This window comes from Periplaneta americana, chromosome 4, assembly GCF_040183065.1.
Source record: "Periplaneta americana isolate PAMFEO1 chromosome 4, P.americana_PAMFEO1_priV1, whole genome shotgun sequence".
Taxonomy (NCBI): Eukaryota; Metazoa; Arthropoda; class Insecta; order Blattodea; family Blattidae; genus Periplaneta; species Periplaneta americana.
Window position 1 is genome coordinate 187,620,005 of NC_091120.1, and position 20,707 is coordinate 187,640,711.

Below are 20,707 nucleotides of genomic sequence, written 5' to 3' on the forward strand. Positions count from 1 at the left end.
CGTTCTCTTGTCATTGTACACTTGTTTAAACTTTAAATTTAATATATAGGGGAGAGTCAGGTAGTATCGGACATCAGGTAATATCGGACAGTGTGTTTCTTTCATCTACCACCATATGGTAGTACCTGAATGACATGGTTACGTTTCTCTATGCGACATCACAGAAACGTAACCATGTCAATCAGGTACTATCATCGTGTGGTAGATGAAAGAAACTCACTGTCCGATATTACCTGATGTCCGATAATCCGACTCTCCCCTACTGCTTTTAAATAACTTTGCCATAAATATGGATCATTAGTGCAATAGAAGAAAATTAGATGTCCGGCCCCGGAAATTTTTTTCCCTTGAAATTATTCAGGACGGGAATGTCTTTGAAATGGCGACAGAAAATATTTATTCTGTTCAAAAACTGAAGTGTAAATTAGCTTTTACCTGTTATTCTTGTGATTAGACTTTTCTGAGTTATAATCAGAAGCTGAGCAAATCTATTGCACACCTAACTTTGAAACAATAATAAGTGAATTTTGTTTATTCATATAGGTCTTATACAGATAGGAATAAATCCATCCTTGATATTTTATATTTCTTGCAAATCTTGTACTTTTTATAAGAAAGTCAGTTATTGCAAGATACAGTATATAGATTCGAATACTAAAATATGCTAGAATTTGCAGTATGAATAACATGGTTTCTGGTTTTTATTTCTTGAAATCATAGTTAGTTAATTCTGGGGTAAAGCCACAATATGTTTCTCATAATATGTAAAATGTATCAAATCTTCAAATCGTAGCTCTGAATTTTGCAATGCATTGTGGTAAGATGTCGAGTCCTCCTGTTTTCTCAGTGAATGAGGTGAAGTATTGTAATGGTTTCGAAGTAGGGTGTTTCCAGCATTTCTAAAGGCAGTTTTTGACATGTCAGACTATCTGAATGCACAACTCTTTTGTAACTTATTGGAAAAACTGTGTACTCTCCGATTTGGCATGTGCCCTTTATTTATTTTCTGAAACTTCGGATTTTGAAAGAGAGTTTTATTATTGTTCAGGCCCAAGGTTGCGGGTTCGATCCCGGTCCAGGTCGATGGCATTTAAGTGTGCTTAAATGCGACAGGCTCATGTCAGTAGATTTACTGGCATGTAAAAGAACTCCTGCGGGACAAAATTCCGGCACATCCGGCAACGCTGATATAACCTCTGCAGTTGCGAGCGTCATTAAATAAAACATAAAATTAAAAAAATTAAATTATTGTTCATTCTTTCGAAAACTTAAAACAGCATACTTTTTCTCAGACAGTAGTGCAACTTTACTTGCATTGTCTTTGTTGTGGTAGAGAAAAAAATTATTACGTGTACTGTCTTTATCAATAGGTAGTTGTTCATTTCTGTGCTGTAGCTATGGAACAAGACAGAACTTAATTTTTGTTAAGTTACAAGATATTTATGTAAAACTAAGGTCCCATATAAACAGTGTTTGTTAAATGCGATTACTATGACAGTCTTCATGTACATTAATATTTCAAAATTATGAGCATTCATGCCAGTAAATTTTCTGTTGGGTATTGAAACAATATTCTCGCATATTCTACACTTAGGTGGTTATGATTTAAATTTGAAAGTGAGAGGAGGAGACAGTGTTTTGAAGCTTCGATTACCGTCGACAGTTTCTTCCGCAAAACTGTGATAATTATTGAAATGGCGATATTTGAATCATCTAGACCCTTGTTATAGTAGCAGTGCGTTCTGAAAATGAAAACCATACATAAATATGTTTCTTTTTAGGTTATATATCTTTGAATAAAAGTTTGTATTACAAGAAACATCATCAGCTTTGTTTAGAGGACAGAATAAATCTGAGAGGACCATTCTATAGATTTATAGTGCGTAGAAGAATTTTATCTGAGAATCAGAGAGATCTAGACAAAATTATCAGTCGTTCCTCGCTTACATCAAAATTAAATTTTGCTAGTCGTCATCAAATCGTCAGGGGTACGTAATGTACTAGGCCTTAGCAGTCCCTTCACCTCAGGCATGGAATTCTCAACACTGCAATTCTAGCAGAGTTCAATAATGTTTTCATTGACTATTTCCAAAAATGTTGGTTGACAACCACGCACTACCATATTTATCATGTCATTCAACAATGTACACTTTGTACATTTTATATTAGTTTACCCAACAAATTTTAGGAGTAAAACAGACTATTTTACTAGTTTTTTTTTTTAATCTACGTTTCTTAATCATTGCAAGACAGCTGGAAGTTACGAGGTTAAAAAAACTGCAACTTGATTTGAAACATATAATGACATGAAAGTGTTTTCTTAGGTAGCGTGCATGTGAATATGTTCTGGAATGTAAGAAGTTCCACATCATCTGGATGTACAAGTTGAATATATGAACTGTAACTGCAATTAACAATTTGAAATCCAGAGTTGAAATTGGTCTTGATGTTGTGAGCTTACACAATAGTTTGTCTTGATTGTTCACATTAGCTCCTTACCCTGCACCACAGATACAGAAGTTTGGTTCTAACATTCCACGTCGATATAACACGTTCGTAACATCAGTTGTTTTAGTTGTGTTGTAACAGTGCTTACTAGTTAATGTTTAATTAGAGGTATTTAATTCTGTAATATTGTAACTGATTTGTTGTGAAATAGTGCTGCATACTGAAAGCTTCTACTTCAGCACATACGTTAATCATAATTTCGGTTTAGTTCCTGAAAGTAAAGAATCTCTGTTAAGATTGTTGGTCATACAAGGATGTTAAATTCTTATCAGTTTTGGGTTAGTGAGAAGTATTTTCCAACTTCAGTAGTTCAGCAAAATATTGATATTTCAGAGCTATAAAATAAGTAAGTTCTTGATCATAATTTAGAAGCAAAGTAAATAATATACATTATGCAACGAGTCTATAATGATAGTAATTAAGACGCAGGTATGTTTGTTTATGAAACGAGCGCAAGCGAGTTTCATAAATTTCATACGAGCATCTTAATTACCATTATAGGCAAGTTTCATACGACTTTTTATGCTCGACCATATTTCTAACTTGAAATTATTCAGAAATATTCATTTTATTTGTATCTGACAGAAGATCGGAAGTGACCTTGTTCATAGCTCGAAATTGTGAGATGTGCGCAGACGCGAAAGTATTGATTTTTTCCGAGGAACAATAATGTCATTGACCTTGATGTAATGCAGAGAATGTATAACCTGGAAATTGATTTAGAATTGAAAAACGAGATGACAAATTGAATTTATTTGAATATTATTTACAATTAACCTAATTATTATAGTAACAGAACATAACCTTCTGCGACAGTATTGGATTTCCAGCCTCAGTGACGTTTCCCTCGTCTTTCGATTGCATATCCGAGAATAATCGAAAACCTGAACTTTAATGAATAGGTGTACTTTAATGACATACATTAAAGGACTGCTACCAGGTGTATAATTACTACATTTCGGCATGGTCGAGCATAAAAATATTTTTTATATATCTTACACCTTAAATTTTATGTTACCTTGTTAACATACATCACACTAACATACGAAAACAAAAACACACACAAGATTGCAACCTCATTCAAGAAATTGAATTACAACATCGCATACAGAACAAATAATACTCTACAAAAACATCTCAACACACATACAACACAAACAAACAAATACAACCACACAGGCGTATACAAACTCAAATGTAATAGCTGCAACTACTTCTACATAGGACAGACAGGCAGATCATTTCAAACATGTTACAAAGAACACATCACAGCCATAACAAAATTACAAAACACTTCCACATATGCAGAACACATTACAAATGCTAACCACACATACAGAGACATCAATACAGACATGGAAGTTCTACACATCCAACCAAAAGGCCAGCAACTAAACACACTAGAACAATACGAAATATACAAACACACAAAACACATCCAAATGAAATTCTCAACACACAACTCAATTTCAGAACACACACACTCTTTGACTCCACATTACACTACACAAACACACCCCCACAGGAAACAAAACAAAAGGCGCCAAGACCAGCAACGACAAGTTCTGATGATGGCCAATAACAGGCCGAAACATGTTAACATGGTAACATAAAATTTAACACGTTTTCCAAAAATATTTTTGATATAGATTTACGGCACATTAAAGAACCCTGATCAATGCAAAATTACCAATCAACTGTTTCTCGCTCCCCAAGTTTCTTGTTGAGTGGACAGATGTATCTGAGAGCAAACGATTTCGTTAAGGTGGTTTATATTTCTTTACAGGGAGCATAATTCAGCACTATCATTGAAGTACAGTCTAGTGTTATGCAACTTATATGTTTGTTCCAGTTTTATGTGTTTTTTTTTTTTTTTCAGTTTGGTGTATAGGTTCTTCATTTTAAAAATACTTTCATGATGTCGTCTTCACATCTGTTTTTATCTTGAAGGGTTAATCCTAACACAGATCTGAAACCCATATATCTGCTGATTTCATCTTCTTCTTCTCCTGCCTTCATGTAGTCTACATTTTTAAATTCTTGTTGTGTTACTTAAAACTTCTTTTACCAGTAACTTAATTGTTCCACAAATGTATTGATACTCTATACTTTCCATGTTGATAGTTCCATAAACGAGGAACATTGCATCCAAGGTACTTAAAACACTTCTCTAGATACTTCGTCGTAAATCAGGCTCATTGAACCTTTCACATTTCGTTTTGCGACGGAATTTTTCTCTTTCATAGGTTTTCAAGTGCACTTTTTTTTGTTCAAAATGCTCGTCATAATTAAGTTAATGAAAGTTTAATGTGTTACTTTTTTTTCGTGCTATGTACCTATGTGCTGAAGTGATATTTTGAAATAACAGCTTGGAGATAGAATTTAATGTAAGAAGCTTCTTAACACAAGCAAAGGCATTGAGCTTTTCCCCATCGCCTTTGCACCATTCAAACATGCATGCACGTGGCATCCGAGTTCTGTCAATAGTGCAGCCGCATTTTGTGAAGAAATCACATTTTCACTAGTGTTAAGGAAATTGCTGTATTTTTGTAGGGCATGCCAAACTTCAGTGTTAGAGCTTGAGATGTTTATGATAGTATTAAAAATTGAATAACGTATGGAAAGTGTCAGAGTGAAATGTATATGGTATAATTATTGCTTCAAGAATTGGATACAAATAAGCTAGATAATGGCCTATGTGGTAAGAATAAAACCATCCGTTTTATATACAGTATTATGTGAAAATGTAATGATAATCTGCCGCCATTAATGCATGGAATTTGCTTGTATGCTGTAGCCAACAAAACGTCTTATTTTTGTATTTTTAAATATAAATTTTTGTAGTCATCATTAGAATTGGACATAAGTAATTATTTTAATGTTCTTTCATCTTGTCTTAAATTTGAATTTGAAGATTGAAATATATTGTGTGATATGATAATGTTTTGATATTTTAGTAGTGTTTCGGTACTCTGAAAAAAATATTTCTGTTGCAGGAAAATGAAAAAAATATATATTAATTCTCTAAACAAATAATTTTTCGAAATATGCTATTATTGTTTTGTTGAGTTGCTAATGGTAGAATGAGTTCATTTTTTATTTCATTAACTCTTCTTCTGGCATTATGTTGTGCAAACTGAGTAAATATGTTATGCAAATCTGGCTTTCAGGTGTGGCTCCCTGTAAAGCTGACTTGAATAATTTCAAGGGAAAAATTGTTCCTGGGCCGGTCATCGAACCCAGAACCTTTGGCTGAGCGCGCCAACGCTCTACCGACTGAGCTAGCCAGGAACTCTACCAGACCTGACTCAATTATTTCCTTTTTATCCACATATCTCACATGGGTTGACGAGATGTCAGATACCCAACATTGAGTGCACACTTTCTGTGTGACTTGAATTTGTGGTTTTCTGTTAATGAACACCAACGTGTACCTGAAAGCTAGATTTGTATAATACACGTTATCCTGGTTGTTCCACGTAGCCAAAAGCTCGAGAACTGCTTGTCAAAATTTCGTTTTATATTTCGGAATATATTACTTGCATTTTTAAAGTTCTGTAGTGTAGATTGTAAAGTTTAGTAATTATAATTAACAAAAGACCTTCTGCCTAGTAATAACCCTTTCAGAGCAAACTATGATGTCTTTAAATTTCCAGAAAGTACAAATTTTAAAGTAAAAATGTAACGAATAGTTCATTTTCGAAATAGTTTTTAATAACAATGATTAGGGTGACCAGATTCACATCGATAAAAAAAGAGGACACAAAGCTTCAAAAAGGAGGACATTGTTCGAAAAAAGAGGACAGAAAATATGTAGCCTACTTTGAATTAGGCTTAGGCCTATATTATACTTTAAATTACGTCAATAGACAGTGCAGATTTACGCTTATATCATACTTAAAAGTTTGTTAATATCTATTTTATAACAATATAATTATGATAAAACTTAATAATAATAATAATGGCAGTCGCGGACAGCCAATGAGGGGTGGTCCTCCAGCTTGGGGGTTGGGCGAAGGGCTAACAACCCATCACCGTAAAAAAAACAGCTTGTTACGAAACCTTCAAATAAGCCTCGGAATGGGACTGATTCTCTGGCACAACCATAGACCTTTGGGGAGGCCGAGACGTAAATGGGAAGATAATATTAAAATGGATTTGAGGGAGGTGGGATATGATGATAGAGACTGGATTAATCTTACTCAGGATAGGGACCAATGGCGGGCTTATGTGAGGGCAGCAATGAACCTCCGGATTCCTTAAAAGCCAATAAGTAAGTAATAATAATGAGTTTACAGTTTACATATGAAAGTCAAGGGATTATTAAAGAGAACAGGAAATATCTATTTATGTTTAGGCTTACGCCTATATTGTATTTAAAATTATGTCAATATCTATTTTATTATAGCATACTTATGATAAAACTTAATAAAATAATATGATTTTACAACAATATACGAAAGCCAAGGGAACTATAATTATTATCAAAATAAGGAGCAAAGAGAGTTATGAACTTTGACAAAGAGTATATTCCGTCGATGCTGCTGCCACCTGCTGACAAATTACTTGAAAAAGTCGTCAAATCAGATAGTTTCAAAATATCAGGTATGGTCCGACCATCGGTTCTGTGCCCCCGTAAGATATGCGAACTGAGCCTTAATTCCTTTTCAGCCTCGGCAATTCATTTCTCTCCCTGTATTCCTATTTCTCTCTTTTCTATCCCTCTCTCTTTCTCTCCCCAACTACTAAGCAATTTTGAGCCTTCTTGCGGGACAGTTTATTTGCACTTGCAGTCCAGTGTTGTCAACTCAACATGAATACTGTAGCACGGAGTGGTGAAAGAAATATTATTACGCAAGTAATAGCATTTTGCATAAGTCAATCAGCGTCATTAGACCTACTTAAATTAAATTATGAATAAGTAATAATTAACCTTACAGTATTATAAGCAATATTCAAGAGACATGACACTGTTTGACGGAAGTTTGGCAACATCCCTATTCAGCAAGGTTCGTGGCCTGCTGTTTGACGTAGTGGGAGAGAAACGGGTGGAATGGGGTGAGTAGAGGCGTTAACTTTTCCAAGAACGACGACAGCGCTGAAGGGGCATAGATCCAATGGTACGACAATATACAAGTTATAAAAAGGAGGACATGTCTTGATTTTTTTTAAATCCGCTCGGACTCTGGACAAAACCTTAAAAAAGAGGACATGTCCGGATAAAAGAGGACGTCTGGTCACCCTAACAATGATTGTCATGAAGTCTTATGAATATTTATATTATAAGTATTGGTTTGTAACAGGCGTTTTTATGCTAAAATATTTTTTGTCAAATTCCATACATTCATAAAAAGCTTAATATTGAGCATTTATGAATTTATGCATTGTAACACTTGTAGAACTAAAATGAACTCCTGTCCAATGGTATTGGATCTCTTTAAGGGGACACTGGAGTAATTTGTATCATAAATTGAAGTAACTGCATTCTTTCATTTGTCCGTAATGATGACTACAAAACATATATGCTCAAATTAATACTAAGTACAGAGTTCCTTATTAGCTATAACTTCGGGTACAGCCACCAATATAAAATTTTATAGGAAACTGAAATCGACTTAATGTGCTGAAAGCATGACTGACGATGCTAGTGTCTATTGTAATGGACTACATTATTTTGCGTACATGCTTTCCTTTTCAGGTAGAATATTTGTTTGTACTTTCTTAATAAAGAAGCTGCCAGGTACAGGTTGCTTGTCTAAAGTTATCCTGTAATATTCCAACATGCACTCTTCCTCCATCTTCTCCTTCACTCTGCGTACTCCTCTTATCTTTCTCCTCTCTTCTCTTTGTTCTCCTTCTCACTCTCTCCCTCTGCTCGTCTTCATCGTCTTCAGTTCTGAATGTAGACAAGCAACTTGTCTTCCCCTTGTTTTTAAATGCCAGGCCGTCCATTCCAATGTCGATTTACATTTCATAATTGTTGTAAGAGTTCTTTGTTTAGCCATTACTTGAGATCTACTTTCTGTTTTTGTCTCCTTCTGGAGCCAAATATTTAAATAAACTAGTTATTATTGCTTGATTCTCTTTTCTTCAGAATTGCATTAATCCAAGTTTGTGTATTTTCTCATACATACCAGGTGTCAGAAACCAGTTGGGTCAAAATAATACAGATAATTGAGGAATTTAAACTGAGTTTCTTTCGTGACGGAGTGGAGGGACTTTTTTCATTGCTGGTGATAAAATACACCGTGTTCCGCTTAGAGGGTTCGAGAAATAAATGCTCACCACTTAAAACCAGATAAAGATATCGTTGAGATTTACATCTGACAAGATAGAGAAACTGTCCAATTTACGCAACAAAGTCTGAAAACAGCTGCATGCATAACTTTCGTTTGTTTGTTGTTAAAACAAGCCTGGCGCCATTTTGTCGGAGAACATGCCATGGTCAACATGTGGACACCACAACAGAAAGTTCAGTGTGTGCTATGGCTAGCAGAAGAAAAATCTTTTACACAAGTAGAGTAGGCGCAAGAAGAGCTTGCCAATGTAAGCTGCGCGAACTTTCGGAAACGTTCGGGTGAACTCGACCTTGCTTTGATTCGATTGGCAAACTGTCGTCAGTTCTCAGTCGTCTGCTGGCTTGATGTTTGGAGTGAGATTTATCACAGCGCATATAACGTAACCTAAACTTTGTTGCAGAGTAACTAATAACATAACATTGTTGAAAATACAGAAGCACGATTTGTTTTACATATAAAATCACTGAATGAAATGACAAAGATGTTATAAGAAATATGTAATCGTGTAATAATTGATATTTGACGTTGTAATAAAACACTAATGCTATGTGATTTTATTAAAATGTTCCGATAACTAGGGTACTATGGTCGGTTTATTTTAATCTGTATATACTCCTTATGTTACGAGCGGAGCCTGTAACGTTTTATTAGCACTTCCTAATTTAGAGCGAAAAGGGAGGCATTGTTAAGGACATAGAATGTTATACAGAACTCTGTTATTTAACAAACACACTTTGAACTACATAAAACTACTGATATCAGGGATAAAACGCAGAATATGTAACACAAACGCTAGCTTCTACCCGCTCTGCATAGCAACACTCCACGATACGAGACCGCGCTTTCGAATCAGCATTAGGTGGTTCATAGCAGCCCTGTAACGAGCATGGTGGCACGAGGACCGAATATCAGTCAAATGGGCAAGCTTTCTTTGCTCTTCCTTTACAACGCTGTATTCGTTGTACATGTATAGGTGGATCGAAAGACGAGGACCCTGGCCAATTAGGTCACCCAATCTGACCCTCTTGGACCTTTTTTCTGAGGCTTTGTAAAGGATGCTGTGTACCAAAGAGGCAGAGCTAACACTTTGGAGGAACTGAGACAACACATCACAAATGCAGCTGCGCTAGTGACTCCACAAATGCCGCATAACAATTGAGGGAAGGTTGAATACTGTCGTTTAGATATCTGCAGAGCAACTCAAGGCGCACACATCGAGTTGCATTCAGCATTCTTCGAAACACGGAGAGTTTTTACATCAAGTTATGTAAAAAGTTATGTTAATAAACCATTATTTACTCTTGAAATTATCACTTATTTCTCGACCCCTCCAAGCGGGACACGGTGTATATTTTCACTGCTTTTCGAAGATTGGTTTTATCTTCGTCATCACGTGGGAAGGAAGTCTACTCATTGGGATCATTACATACAGCTATCCTCTGTTTGAAGTTCTGGCTGATATGTAGGCCTACTTCTATTATTATCAGGCAGTAACTCTCACTTCATATGTATACATCTGAAATCTGACTAGTGTAATATGTAGCTAGTCGATGATATATGCAATGGAGGGGGAAAGGAACTGGCCACCCTACCCCATTATCTCCTGGCCTAGTTGCCTCATAAGTGGTGTCTTCTTGGTATCACTTATGAGGTTCAGACCTGTCGTCGGACAGTTCTTAGTCAGGATGAGTTGTCTCAAGTTTAGAGACTAGCCAATTGGCTCTTAGGTGAGGTAATTCTATGACTCTATGGGTGTAGACTAGTCATTTGGCTCTATGATGATCCATTGATCGGCGAAAGGGTACTGTTTGGGGAGTGATTATATTTTAGCCCAAGTTGGGACAAATTCACTTCAAATCAGTTGCACTATTCAAGGATTTTACATGGAGATGAGTGCTTCTCTACCAAAACCTGGTAGTGACACCAGCCTTCCTGTTCTCCTGTATCAAGAGTATAGCTAATGGGCCTGTCTGGTATCTAGAACGTAGGATCATACAGGCCAAGGCCAGATATGAGCAGGTTGGGGCTGGTACGAGCTGCCATGTACAGGTTCCTAGCCAGTCGAGTAATGAACTCGTCGATGGTTGGCAAGTTTAGCTCATCATGGAACTTCTCTCTCGACGCAACTCAGAGGAGATGGGTAATGATTTGAATCACATGGTTCTGGATAACTTGGAGCTTACGGATCAGTGATTGTCAGGAAGAAGAATAAGACTATGAAACAGAAAATAACTTATAACACTTGCGGTACAGAAGAATTGTATATATACCAAAACAAAGAACCTATTAAAACTGTCGAAATAATTATATGAAAAAAAAAACTATAACATTAAAAAACGGCCTGTACAACCACTGTACACACAATGAAACAAAGTAGTAAAAGAGAAAATCTGGACTCAATCATTGAAAAGAACAATTGACAATAGCTGCTATCTATTGGAGAACTGACGAATCCAAAGAGTTCTTCCTGACAATTGCTGATCAGCCATACAGACAGCTGTATGTAATGATTCCGAGGAGTAGGCTTCCTTCTCATCTGATGACGATGATAGAACCAATCTTCGTAAATTCGTAAAATTGTAGTCTATATTTTATCATCAGCAATGAAAAAAGTCCACTCCACTCTAGCACAAAATATCAATCCACCATTGTTATCTCAGTCATTCAGATCTATATCTAAACTCAGTGTTTTGAGATTAGAGAACTTTTGGTCGGAAGTGCCCATCACGAGGTTTTGAACGAGAAATACGTTTGAGGAACGTTTTTTTAAGCTGCTCTGATTTTCATAACTAACAGCTGCCTACCGCATCAATATTTGGTGGCACTAGCTTGCAGGTAACGAGGACCATTCAAATAGGGTGGCAGGGATGAGGTCCTATTAGGTGATCCTGTACAATTCCAGCCCACACATTGATAGGGAATCGTTGCTGGTGACCAGACACGAGGATGGTAAATAGATTTTCGTCACTCCAGATATGGCTATTGCGGCTGTTGAAAACAGGCCTCATCTGTGAACAGTACAAACTGTAGGAACTGAACTCTGGGTATGAAATCATTTGCCCCCATTACTTGCACCTGTAGTAGGGGATAGGGATGCTCCTTCAGTACTCGCCACACAATATCTCTCGAAGCATGTCATGGGCAAGTTGACCAGTTTGAATGGTTCACTTTACCTGCAGCGATTATGTCTAGGATGTCATTGTTGCAGTGGCGGCTGATTGACTGAGGCAAGTGAGGCCGGGCCTCAGTCACTTGGCTTAACTGAAATCAAATTTTGTGTTTTTATATAATGTATTAGTTATTTGAACGAAGCAAATATCGCTGTAGAAGCATTTGAAAACTTTGTGATGTATATAGACCTGTTTTACTCCTGAGGCCAGGATCACTCGTGCCAGGTCTGGCTTGTGATGTATATAGATCTGTTTTGCAGTAAAATTTATTCATGAAGCCAGGATCGCTCGTGCCGGGTCTGGTTTCTACATTTCCTGTATTCTCGCTAGCTTTTAGTTTGCGCTTAAAACGTTGTAGCTGAGGCACAATTCGTCTGGCCTCGTGGCCTGGTTAGGTTTCACTCCTCCCATTCATGGGCCGGCCTCAAGGGTAGAGTGGGGTGGGAATAGCAATGGTGACTTGTCTTCCTAAATAGGCCATAAATAACAAAAATTCCAGCTCTTTGGCAGGCAGAGACCCACACTATTCTCTCCCCTCATGTCTTAGTTTATGACTTAAGTGAGGGTGTTGTACTATTGTACTTCGTAGTACAGTAGTGAATCTGGGCCAATGTTGTTTTGTATTTCGGGAAAATATAATCAGAAACAAATGCAAGAAATAATGCTGGTGTAGTTAATTCATTGTTAGAGTGTCCTTTTTCGAGAAGAAATAATATTGAAAGAAAGGAAGTTTTAAATAAAGAGAGAGCCTACCGAGATACCTACGACATCGCTCACAATTTTTCTGACAGGTAATCTTAAAACGCGAGTTTCTATTGCATCCTGGTATGGGCAACATAAATGGTTAAGTGGTAATGTGGTGCAAAATAAACTTCTCTGTTGGCCTTGCTGTCAAGGGAAAAAAATAAAAAGAAAAGAAAGAAAGGGGATTTTCAACATATAATATAGGTTGCTTCATCGCACTGAAACAATCACTGAAACTCTCAGCATAACATTATTATTTTTCATTAATAATAATAATAATAATACAATAATAATGATATTAATAATGTAATAACAATAATAATTAATATCATAAATAAACATTTCCTATCAGAGGCACTTAAACTAGTTGCATCTGGCCTCACCGAGGATTTCGATCACCGGCCGCTACTGCATTGTTGTAGAAAGTTGTTTGTTATGAAAACTAAAGCATCTTACAAGAAAGTTCCTCTAACATAGTGCATTTCTTGTTCAAGATCTCGTGGTGCTTAAAATAGGCATTTCCGACCATTGGTTTTCTGTCTCAAAATACTCACCTTAGACTTCTCTATTATCTACATTATTTTGGCCCAAGAGGATTTAGACACCCTGTATTTACATTTTTGATTGCTGATCTTTAAAATTTTGTGAAAATATATTTTCGCTCCATACTTGGAAAATTATATTGCAGTCTGAAGAACTATACAAAAATTATGATACAGATAATAAGAAGAAAAACTTAACTTTGGTGTATAATGTATAGATATAGTGATCCAATTCTCATATCAGTTTGGAAAATAAAACAATTGCTACTGCATCTGAATGTTGAGAAATGTGTGTACAATTTAGGATTTTGAGTTTTTGCTCTTAGAATCTCTGCATGGAAGAACACGGAAGATTCTTGTGTCTATTATAGCCTATAAACGAGAGAATTGGCTCACATACAGAATATGTTTAATCTGGAATGCTTTAGATTAATAATTCACTCTGTACTTACTCAGTATGCTAATATAAAATATTTTACAACAAGAAATGGAAATCAGCTTAATAACAATGCTTTGTACGTTAAAAAATCATGCTACAATGCTCACGCTCTCAGAAAATGCATTTGTGAAGATCACATTATTCTTTAAGTATTGGTGTGTATTGCTATATAATTGTAAGTCATAAGCAGCAATGTCTGTAACATAGCTATTGGAAATTATGCGAATTATCATGCAAATATTACAGTGTGTTGTGCAAACTTGGCAAAATCACAGCTGATAATAACGTATGTCCACAATCACATTGCTGTGTTCGATTTTTTTAAGTTGCAACACTCTTGCAATCATTGCACTCTTCTCAACACACAGCACGAAGCCTCAGACTGTATTTCACCGTCTGTTTATTAACTTCAGGTGCAGCTGCCAATCTACGGAAAGAGGTTATACGGAACAAGATCCGTGCCATTGGCAAGATGGCTCGTGTCTTCTCTGTGTTGAGGTGAGTTTGTTTGCTTCGTGATGCTAGATTTTTGAGTAATTGCTTTCAATTTCTGGGAAAATGCTCCTTATCTTCCCCGAGGAGTGAGCCAAAACATAGCTTGAAAATGTTGAATGTTTCTGTTCCAGTGATGCAAAGTGAAAATTTAAAAAATCTTGCATTACTTAAAACATCTTTAAGTTTGATGATGCATGGATAGAAGAGAAAAATTCTCTCTGGCACCGGGACTCAAATCCGGGTTTTCAGCTCTATGTGCTGACGCTTTAGGGGAGACTTTTGTACCTTTAAATACTTTTCATATTTTATTTTCTTTTAACTTTGGGAAATGATATTTTTTAAATTAAAAATACTTTAAATAATTATTGTAGATTTCTTTACAACTTCGTGTATATATTTTCCTGTTCTACACATCTATTAAGGATGGAAAAAATAAAATGTAATATGTTCAAAGGTACGATAGGATCATGTACCTTAGAACATACCCTCTTGTAAGTTGGAACACATGGAATATAGGAGGGAATATAGCTGTAATAACTGACAATTATATTGAAAATGTATTTGCAATCATAAACCAGAGCAGGCTTCTCTGAATGGGATTTTATTTCCTGGAGAAGCAATAACTGCTTCAACAGCTTTCTTCAAGGCATCTGTATCAATTGGGGATCTCTTTAATTCCAGACTTACTTCGTGACATGACCTTAAAATAAAAGAAAAACATAACCAATAGTATCGTGAACTTTGGAACATGTTCCATGGTACAAGATGTTCAGTGTTCAAAAGTACAAGAGGGTGCACGTTTAAACAAATTTGGCTCCCAAAACTAGAGATTCGAATAAATCACAGAAATTAAAATATGTTATTACTCACCAGATGATACGGAACACATTGTAGTGGCTTTCCCTACAATCTACTTCAGTTTGAGACGTCTAGGTAGTAGCAAAAAAATAAAAAACAAAAAATGTTCAAAGGTACACTATGCTAAAGGTTCAAAAGTCTCCCCTATCCACTAAGCTACACTGGATTCTAGTTCCGATGCCAGATCGAATGCTCTCAGTTTAAGTTCTACCTCTCAGTTTTCCTTTTTATTTTGTTATTATTATTATTATTATTATTATTATTATTATTATTATTATTATTATTATTATTATTATTATTATTAAGTTAATACTTGTATACTGTTATGTATTTTTCTGTATGTGATTTGATCCTGGTTAAGGGAAGAGAAGGCCTGATGGCTTTAACTCTGCCAGGGAAAATAAAAACTATTATTATTATTACCCTCATGTGCTGTCACAGAATATGTGACAGTGGCACAATGTCCAATGCACTATGTAGAGAGGTGCACTCATTACGAGTGACTAAGTGGCCAGGATCCTAATTATGAATTACAGTAAAACCCCGATAAGATGCTGTTCAAGGGACTGCGTGTAAACCGTGTATTAACCGGGACCGCGTATTAGGCGGGTATACTAATTTTGACTTCTATACAGTATCTATTAGCATTCTTCTTTATTGAAGATTCATGAAAGGTAATACAGTATTACTCTATTATGTAATTACTGTACTGTACATTAAAGACATTTACATTATGTACTGTACTTAATTCTTTCGAAAAAGAGTCATTTATAGTTGTTTGCCGTGTGCGTCTTCTCCAAGTCCTCATGTTTACCACACTTCACCTCTTACGCTTACACCCTCCCAATGTCGCAGCTGCAGTGATTGAGTCGCGATTTTTTGTTATCGTTCTTAATGTCGATGATGGGATTCCTAATGAATCAGAGAGTTGTTTCTGATGAAGAGAACTGTTTTCATCGTACTTTCGTAAGATTTCCAAGTTTTCCGGTACAGAAAGCGTTTTTCGTTTAACACGCATTGTAATCACACTCTCAGACACTTCAATACACTAAGGACAACAAACTGACCAGCAAAAATTTCCAGAATTTTATTACGGTCGAGTGAGGAATGTTGTTTGAGAGAGAGAGGATTAGCAATAGGGTGGATTATTGTAACTGTATGTAAGCTTTAAGTGTGCAGGTAAAGGGTCGAATAAGAGAGTGTAATAAAAGGATGGGGTATTGTACAGTATGAAGGTTTAATGCGCAGGTAAATGGTCGAATACCAATACTTTTCAGGTTAATGGCACCAGTAAGTTCAATGGCCAAAATGTTTCATTGCTGTTACAGTACATTGCTGAAAATTACATCGAAAATATTCCACAAAATCAGCGTATTATGCGGGACTTGAGCGTAACAAACGGGGTATTTTGTAAAGGCGTTATAACTTATATGAAATGTGCAAGGACCAGACAAAAAAAGCGTAATAAGCGGGCGCGTCTTATCGAGGTTTTACTGTATATGAACTATTTGGTGAACCCATTATAACATCATTTATCAAATTGGGACGTCTGAGATGGGCTGGTCTCGTAATGAGATTAGAGGACTGGAGACCCGCCATCAGAGTTCTCCGATATGAACCAGGGGGAAGTAGACGAAGAGGAAGACCAAAGGTCAGATGGAAAGATGGCATCGGGGAGGATGCCAGAACTATTGGAGTTAAAAACTGGATGAGTGTTGCTAGAAATAGGGATGAATGGCAGAAACTCCTATGGACAGCCAGGACCCATGATGGGTTGTTGAGCTAAGGATGATGATGAAGTGGCCGGGATCCAACGGGATAAGCACCATCTTGAATCACTAAGTGATTACTTACGCAAATTATGATGTACCGAAGTATATGAGCCGTTCAGAGCAGAAGTGGTGTAAGTCAATATTGAGTAATGAGGTTTAAAGTAAAAATTCTGTAAAATACAGTGTAAAGTAGCAATTAATATGTCCTTCGTGCTATCCACTGACTACTAATAGTTTAAATAAATTGAATATTAATTGCTACTTTGCGCTGTATTTTACAAAATGTTTACTTTAACCCTCATTACCCATTTTTGACTTACACCACTTCTTCTCTGAACGGTTCATATATTAATGATATTGCCGTGCAGGAATTCTGCATTACCATATGATGAAGGATGGATAGAACAGAGAAAAATTCTCTCCGGCACCGGGACTTGAACCACCAGGACTCACTGTCACCACATGAAATTTAATTACAGTGTGGCTGAAAATATCAGCTAGTTTGAGACTAGCTCTGTGTCGGTGTGTTGTATAAATTATATTTTAAAAGTTGGTCGAATGTTTTCACGTTGGTTAGTTAATGTAATGTATTTAGTAGTGTGTCATTATGTCTTTTTCTGTGAGAAAAAGTGATGTTACGCTGGCTGGTGTCTGCGTGTAGGATTGGCATTACTCCACATTCCTACCAGGGCTGATCTCGTGAGCTCCCCACAGTATACTGTACTATTATAGTACATTATGCAACGAGCCTATAATGGTAGTAATTAAGACGCGAGTATGTTTGTTTATGAAACGAGCGCGTTTCATAATTTTCATACGAGCATCTTAATTACCATTATAGGCAAGTTTCATACGACTTTTTATGCTCGACCATATCTCTAACTTGAAATTATTCATAAGTATTCATGTTATGGTTATGTAAGTGAGGAGCAGAACTGACCTAAATTGTGAGATGTGCGCAGACGCGAAAGTATTGATTTTTTCCGAGGAATGAATGTCATTGACCTTGATATAATCTAGAGAATAACATGAACATTAGTCTTGATATAACCCGAAAATTGATTTAGAATTGAAAAACGAGATGACAAATTGAATTTATTTGAATATTATTTACAATTAACGCTAATTATTATAGTAAAACAGAACATAACCTTCTGCGACAGTATTGGATTTCCAGCCTCCCTGACTTTTCGCTAGTTGTCTTTCGATTGCATATCCGAGAATAATCGATACTTGCGCTTTTATAATGTACAATGGCGATTTCTCATTGGCTGAACAACTGAACTATAATGAGTAGGTGTACTTTAATGAGGTGCATTAAAGGGCTACTACCAGGTGTATAATTACTACATTTCGGCACGGTCGAGCATAAAGATAAAAATAATTATTCAAGTGACATGGTGTAGGAATAAATATAATCGCGCTCACTTTGCTTTGCATTTGTTGTATTTTCAGAGAGGAGAGTGAGAGCGTTCTTCAGTTGAAGGGGTTGACACCAACAGGTTCCCTGCCACTTGGCGCGTTGTCTGGTGGAAAGACATCACTCAAAAATGGTATGTTTCATAACACCGCTGTTCTTACTTACATTGTACAATAATCTTGAGTACTTACTAGTGATGAGCAGAAAATCACTGACCTGTGATTTTATCACGGTGATCGAAAAATCACGATCACACCTGTGATTAAACAGCTCTTTAAACAGTGATCACAGTTCGAGAGCTAAACTGCTCACCAGCTGAACAGTTCACGTTCTTACTCACTGCGTGCATTGCACTGTTCTGCTTATGCTATCTAGTGACAACACTGGGAACAACTACGCTCGCGAACTGTGAGCGCTCGATTTTAACAATACATTCAGTGTAGCCAACTCAGTAGATTTCAGGCTGATCCTGGCAGATTTCAATGTCTTAAAGTCGGGAAATATACTGTTCTCAGCCGACAGCCGAAAATCTGGCAGGTTTTTAAAAGGTAAAGGTATCCTCGTAATATGCCATTTACATTGCTTAATTGATTCCATTATTTTAAGCAGTGACATTATTAATTGGCTACACTAATCAACCAGTAAAATTACAATAATAACAAAATTTTACCAAATATGACAATGATTTAAAAATAACAATGTTTCATTCTTCTGAGTGATGTGTGAATTCACACACACACACACACAATGTCAAAATTACTAATTTTCCATTTTTTTCCCTTATAATATTTCACTTCGGGAATAGTGGACAACATCAAATGGAAATCATTATATTGGGTAGCCAGACGAAAAATGTTCAGTTTGTCTATAGCATTAGAGTAAATGAATGAATAAATAATTAGATAAATGAATAAGTAAATAAATAAATACGGGCTTTTAAATCTTTAATCTGTTTTTAAAATGATGAAACACCTGTATTTACATCTCAGTATTGTGATTACACTTGACTTCTGTGAAGTACAAACACATAACCTCAACATTTTCTCGCCCTCACCTACCATGTGTGAAATATCGAAAGCACTGAAACATCGCAGTGAGATGCTGTGATGAGCGGGGAAAAAGGAACTGTTCAGTGTTCACCTCGAACAAGTTCGTTAGTATTTGTAGAGTATATTAAAATTTCTCATATATTCAACACTATATTTTACAGTACAGTACAGTAGACAGTGAGATTGTTTACAGTATTCATCCAGAGAGAAATCGTACCAGTAAATGTTTTGTAAATGAAATAAACATCAGTCACTGTACCACTTCACCTTACACAAAGAAATCTAGAATTGCATTCTCAGTGTATGATTTTAAAATAACATCCTTGTTTTTCAAAATTTCACTAACCTGAGTTTTTCCCACATTAAACTTTGTGGCCAGCTCACGAACACTTATTTTCTCCTTCTCACTGTGCTTTACAATATCCACTTTCTCTTTTAGTGACAAACGTTTACGTTTTTGTGACTTTTTAATGTGACTGTACTTCCGAACACTCAACTTGACAAACTAAGAAAGTACGGGCTGCTCATGTACGGTATCACAACTAACAATTGTGCTGCTTACCTTCAATAAAGTACAAGAACGTTCAAATGCATGATGATGATTGTTGCAAAGAATTTGGTTAGAATTCCGTTTAATTTACAACAGTCTTTTTCTTTTTTTCTTTCACGCTGTCCATTATTTGCAAGTTTTAATTGTTGTTGGGAGATACATTTCAGTGTCCGCGTCCGTTATTGAGAATGTATTTTCATTGATCCATAGCCTTAATAGGCTAAATTAACCTCAGGGATGTTCTAGAAGTTTTTTCAACAATAAAATTTCGTCACTGCCTGAGATCGAACCCTGGATCTTTCAGTCCATAGCCAGTTGCTCTACCAACTGAGCAATCCAGCCGCCAAACAAAAGAGTGGACACATGTTAACTTTGGATAGGCATTAGCCCTCCAAAGCCCCCAGGCCCTTGCTGACATCATTTCTGATTAAAACACTTAACGGTACACGTGTTTGCAAGGATGTGCTGGTGTCATGGTTTCAATTTCAATTTCATAATTTCGATTCTGCAGTAAATGTAAAATTACTTCTTTGTTGGCTATTGCAGCTCTGCAAGGTTTCTCTCCAAACCACAAAATCACATCATTTGCTGAAGCAAAAGGACTGGATGCCATCAACGAGAGGATGCCCCCAAGAAAAGATGCCCCACCGTCTCCTGGAGGGGAAGACAAGAAAGTGGTATCTCCAACACAGCAGGGCAATCAGAACACTAATTCCCACACTAACACCAATGCTCACTCATGAGCAGCCCTCATGTACCACGTCACACAGTGCACCACAAGGTGAGTCCAGACAATTCAAGTTATATTGAAGGGGTCATCACACTCTTTCTCCTTCACTGCTTCTTTTCGTACTCCCCTTC

At 36.4% G+C, this 20,707-nt stretch overlaps 1 protein-coding gene across 3 annotated transcripts in view; it reads left to right on the forward strand.

Annotated features, from left to right (window-relative positions):
* Positions 1–20,707, forward strand: part of LOC138698530 (serine/threonine-protein phosphatase 2B catalytic subunit 3-like) — an 805,310-nt gene that overhangs the window by 764,795 nt on the left and 19,808 nt on the right. For 2 of the 3 annotated variants that reach the window (XM_069824525.1, XM_069824527.1), the window contains 3 exons: positions 14,122–14,200; positions 18,283–18,380; positions 20,393–20,627. In XM_069824525.1, the coding sequence (XP_069680626.1) occupies positions 14,122–14,200; positions 18,283–18,380; positions 20,393–20,589 (374 nt within the window). In that variant the 3' untranslated portion in view covers positions 20,590–20,627. Of the gene's footprint in view, positions 1–14,115; positions 14,201–18,282; positions 18,381–20,392; positions 20,628–20,707 lie in introns of all 3 variants that reach the window. The other variant, XM_069824526.1, reaches the window with a different exon arrangement.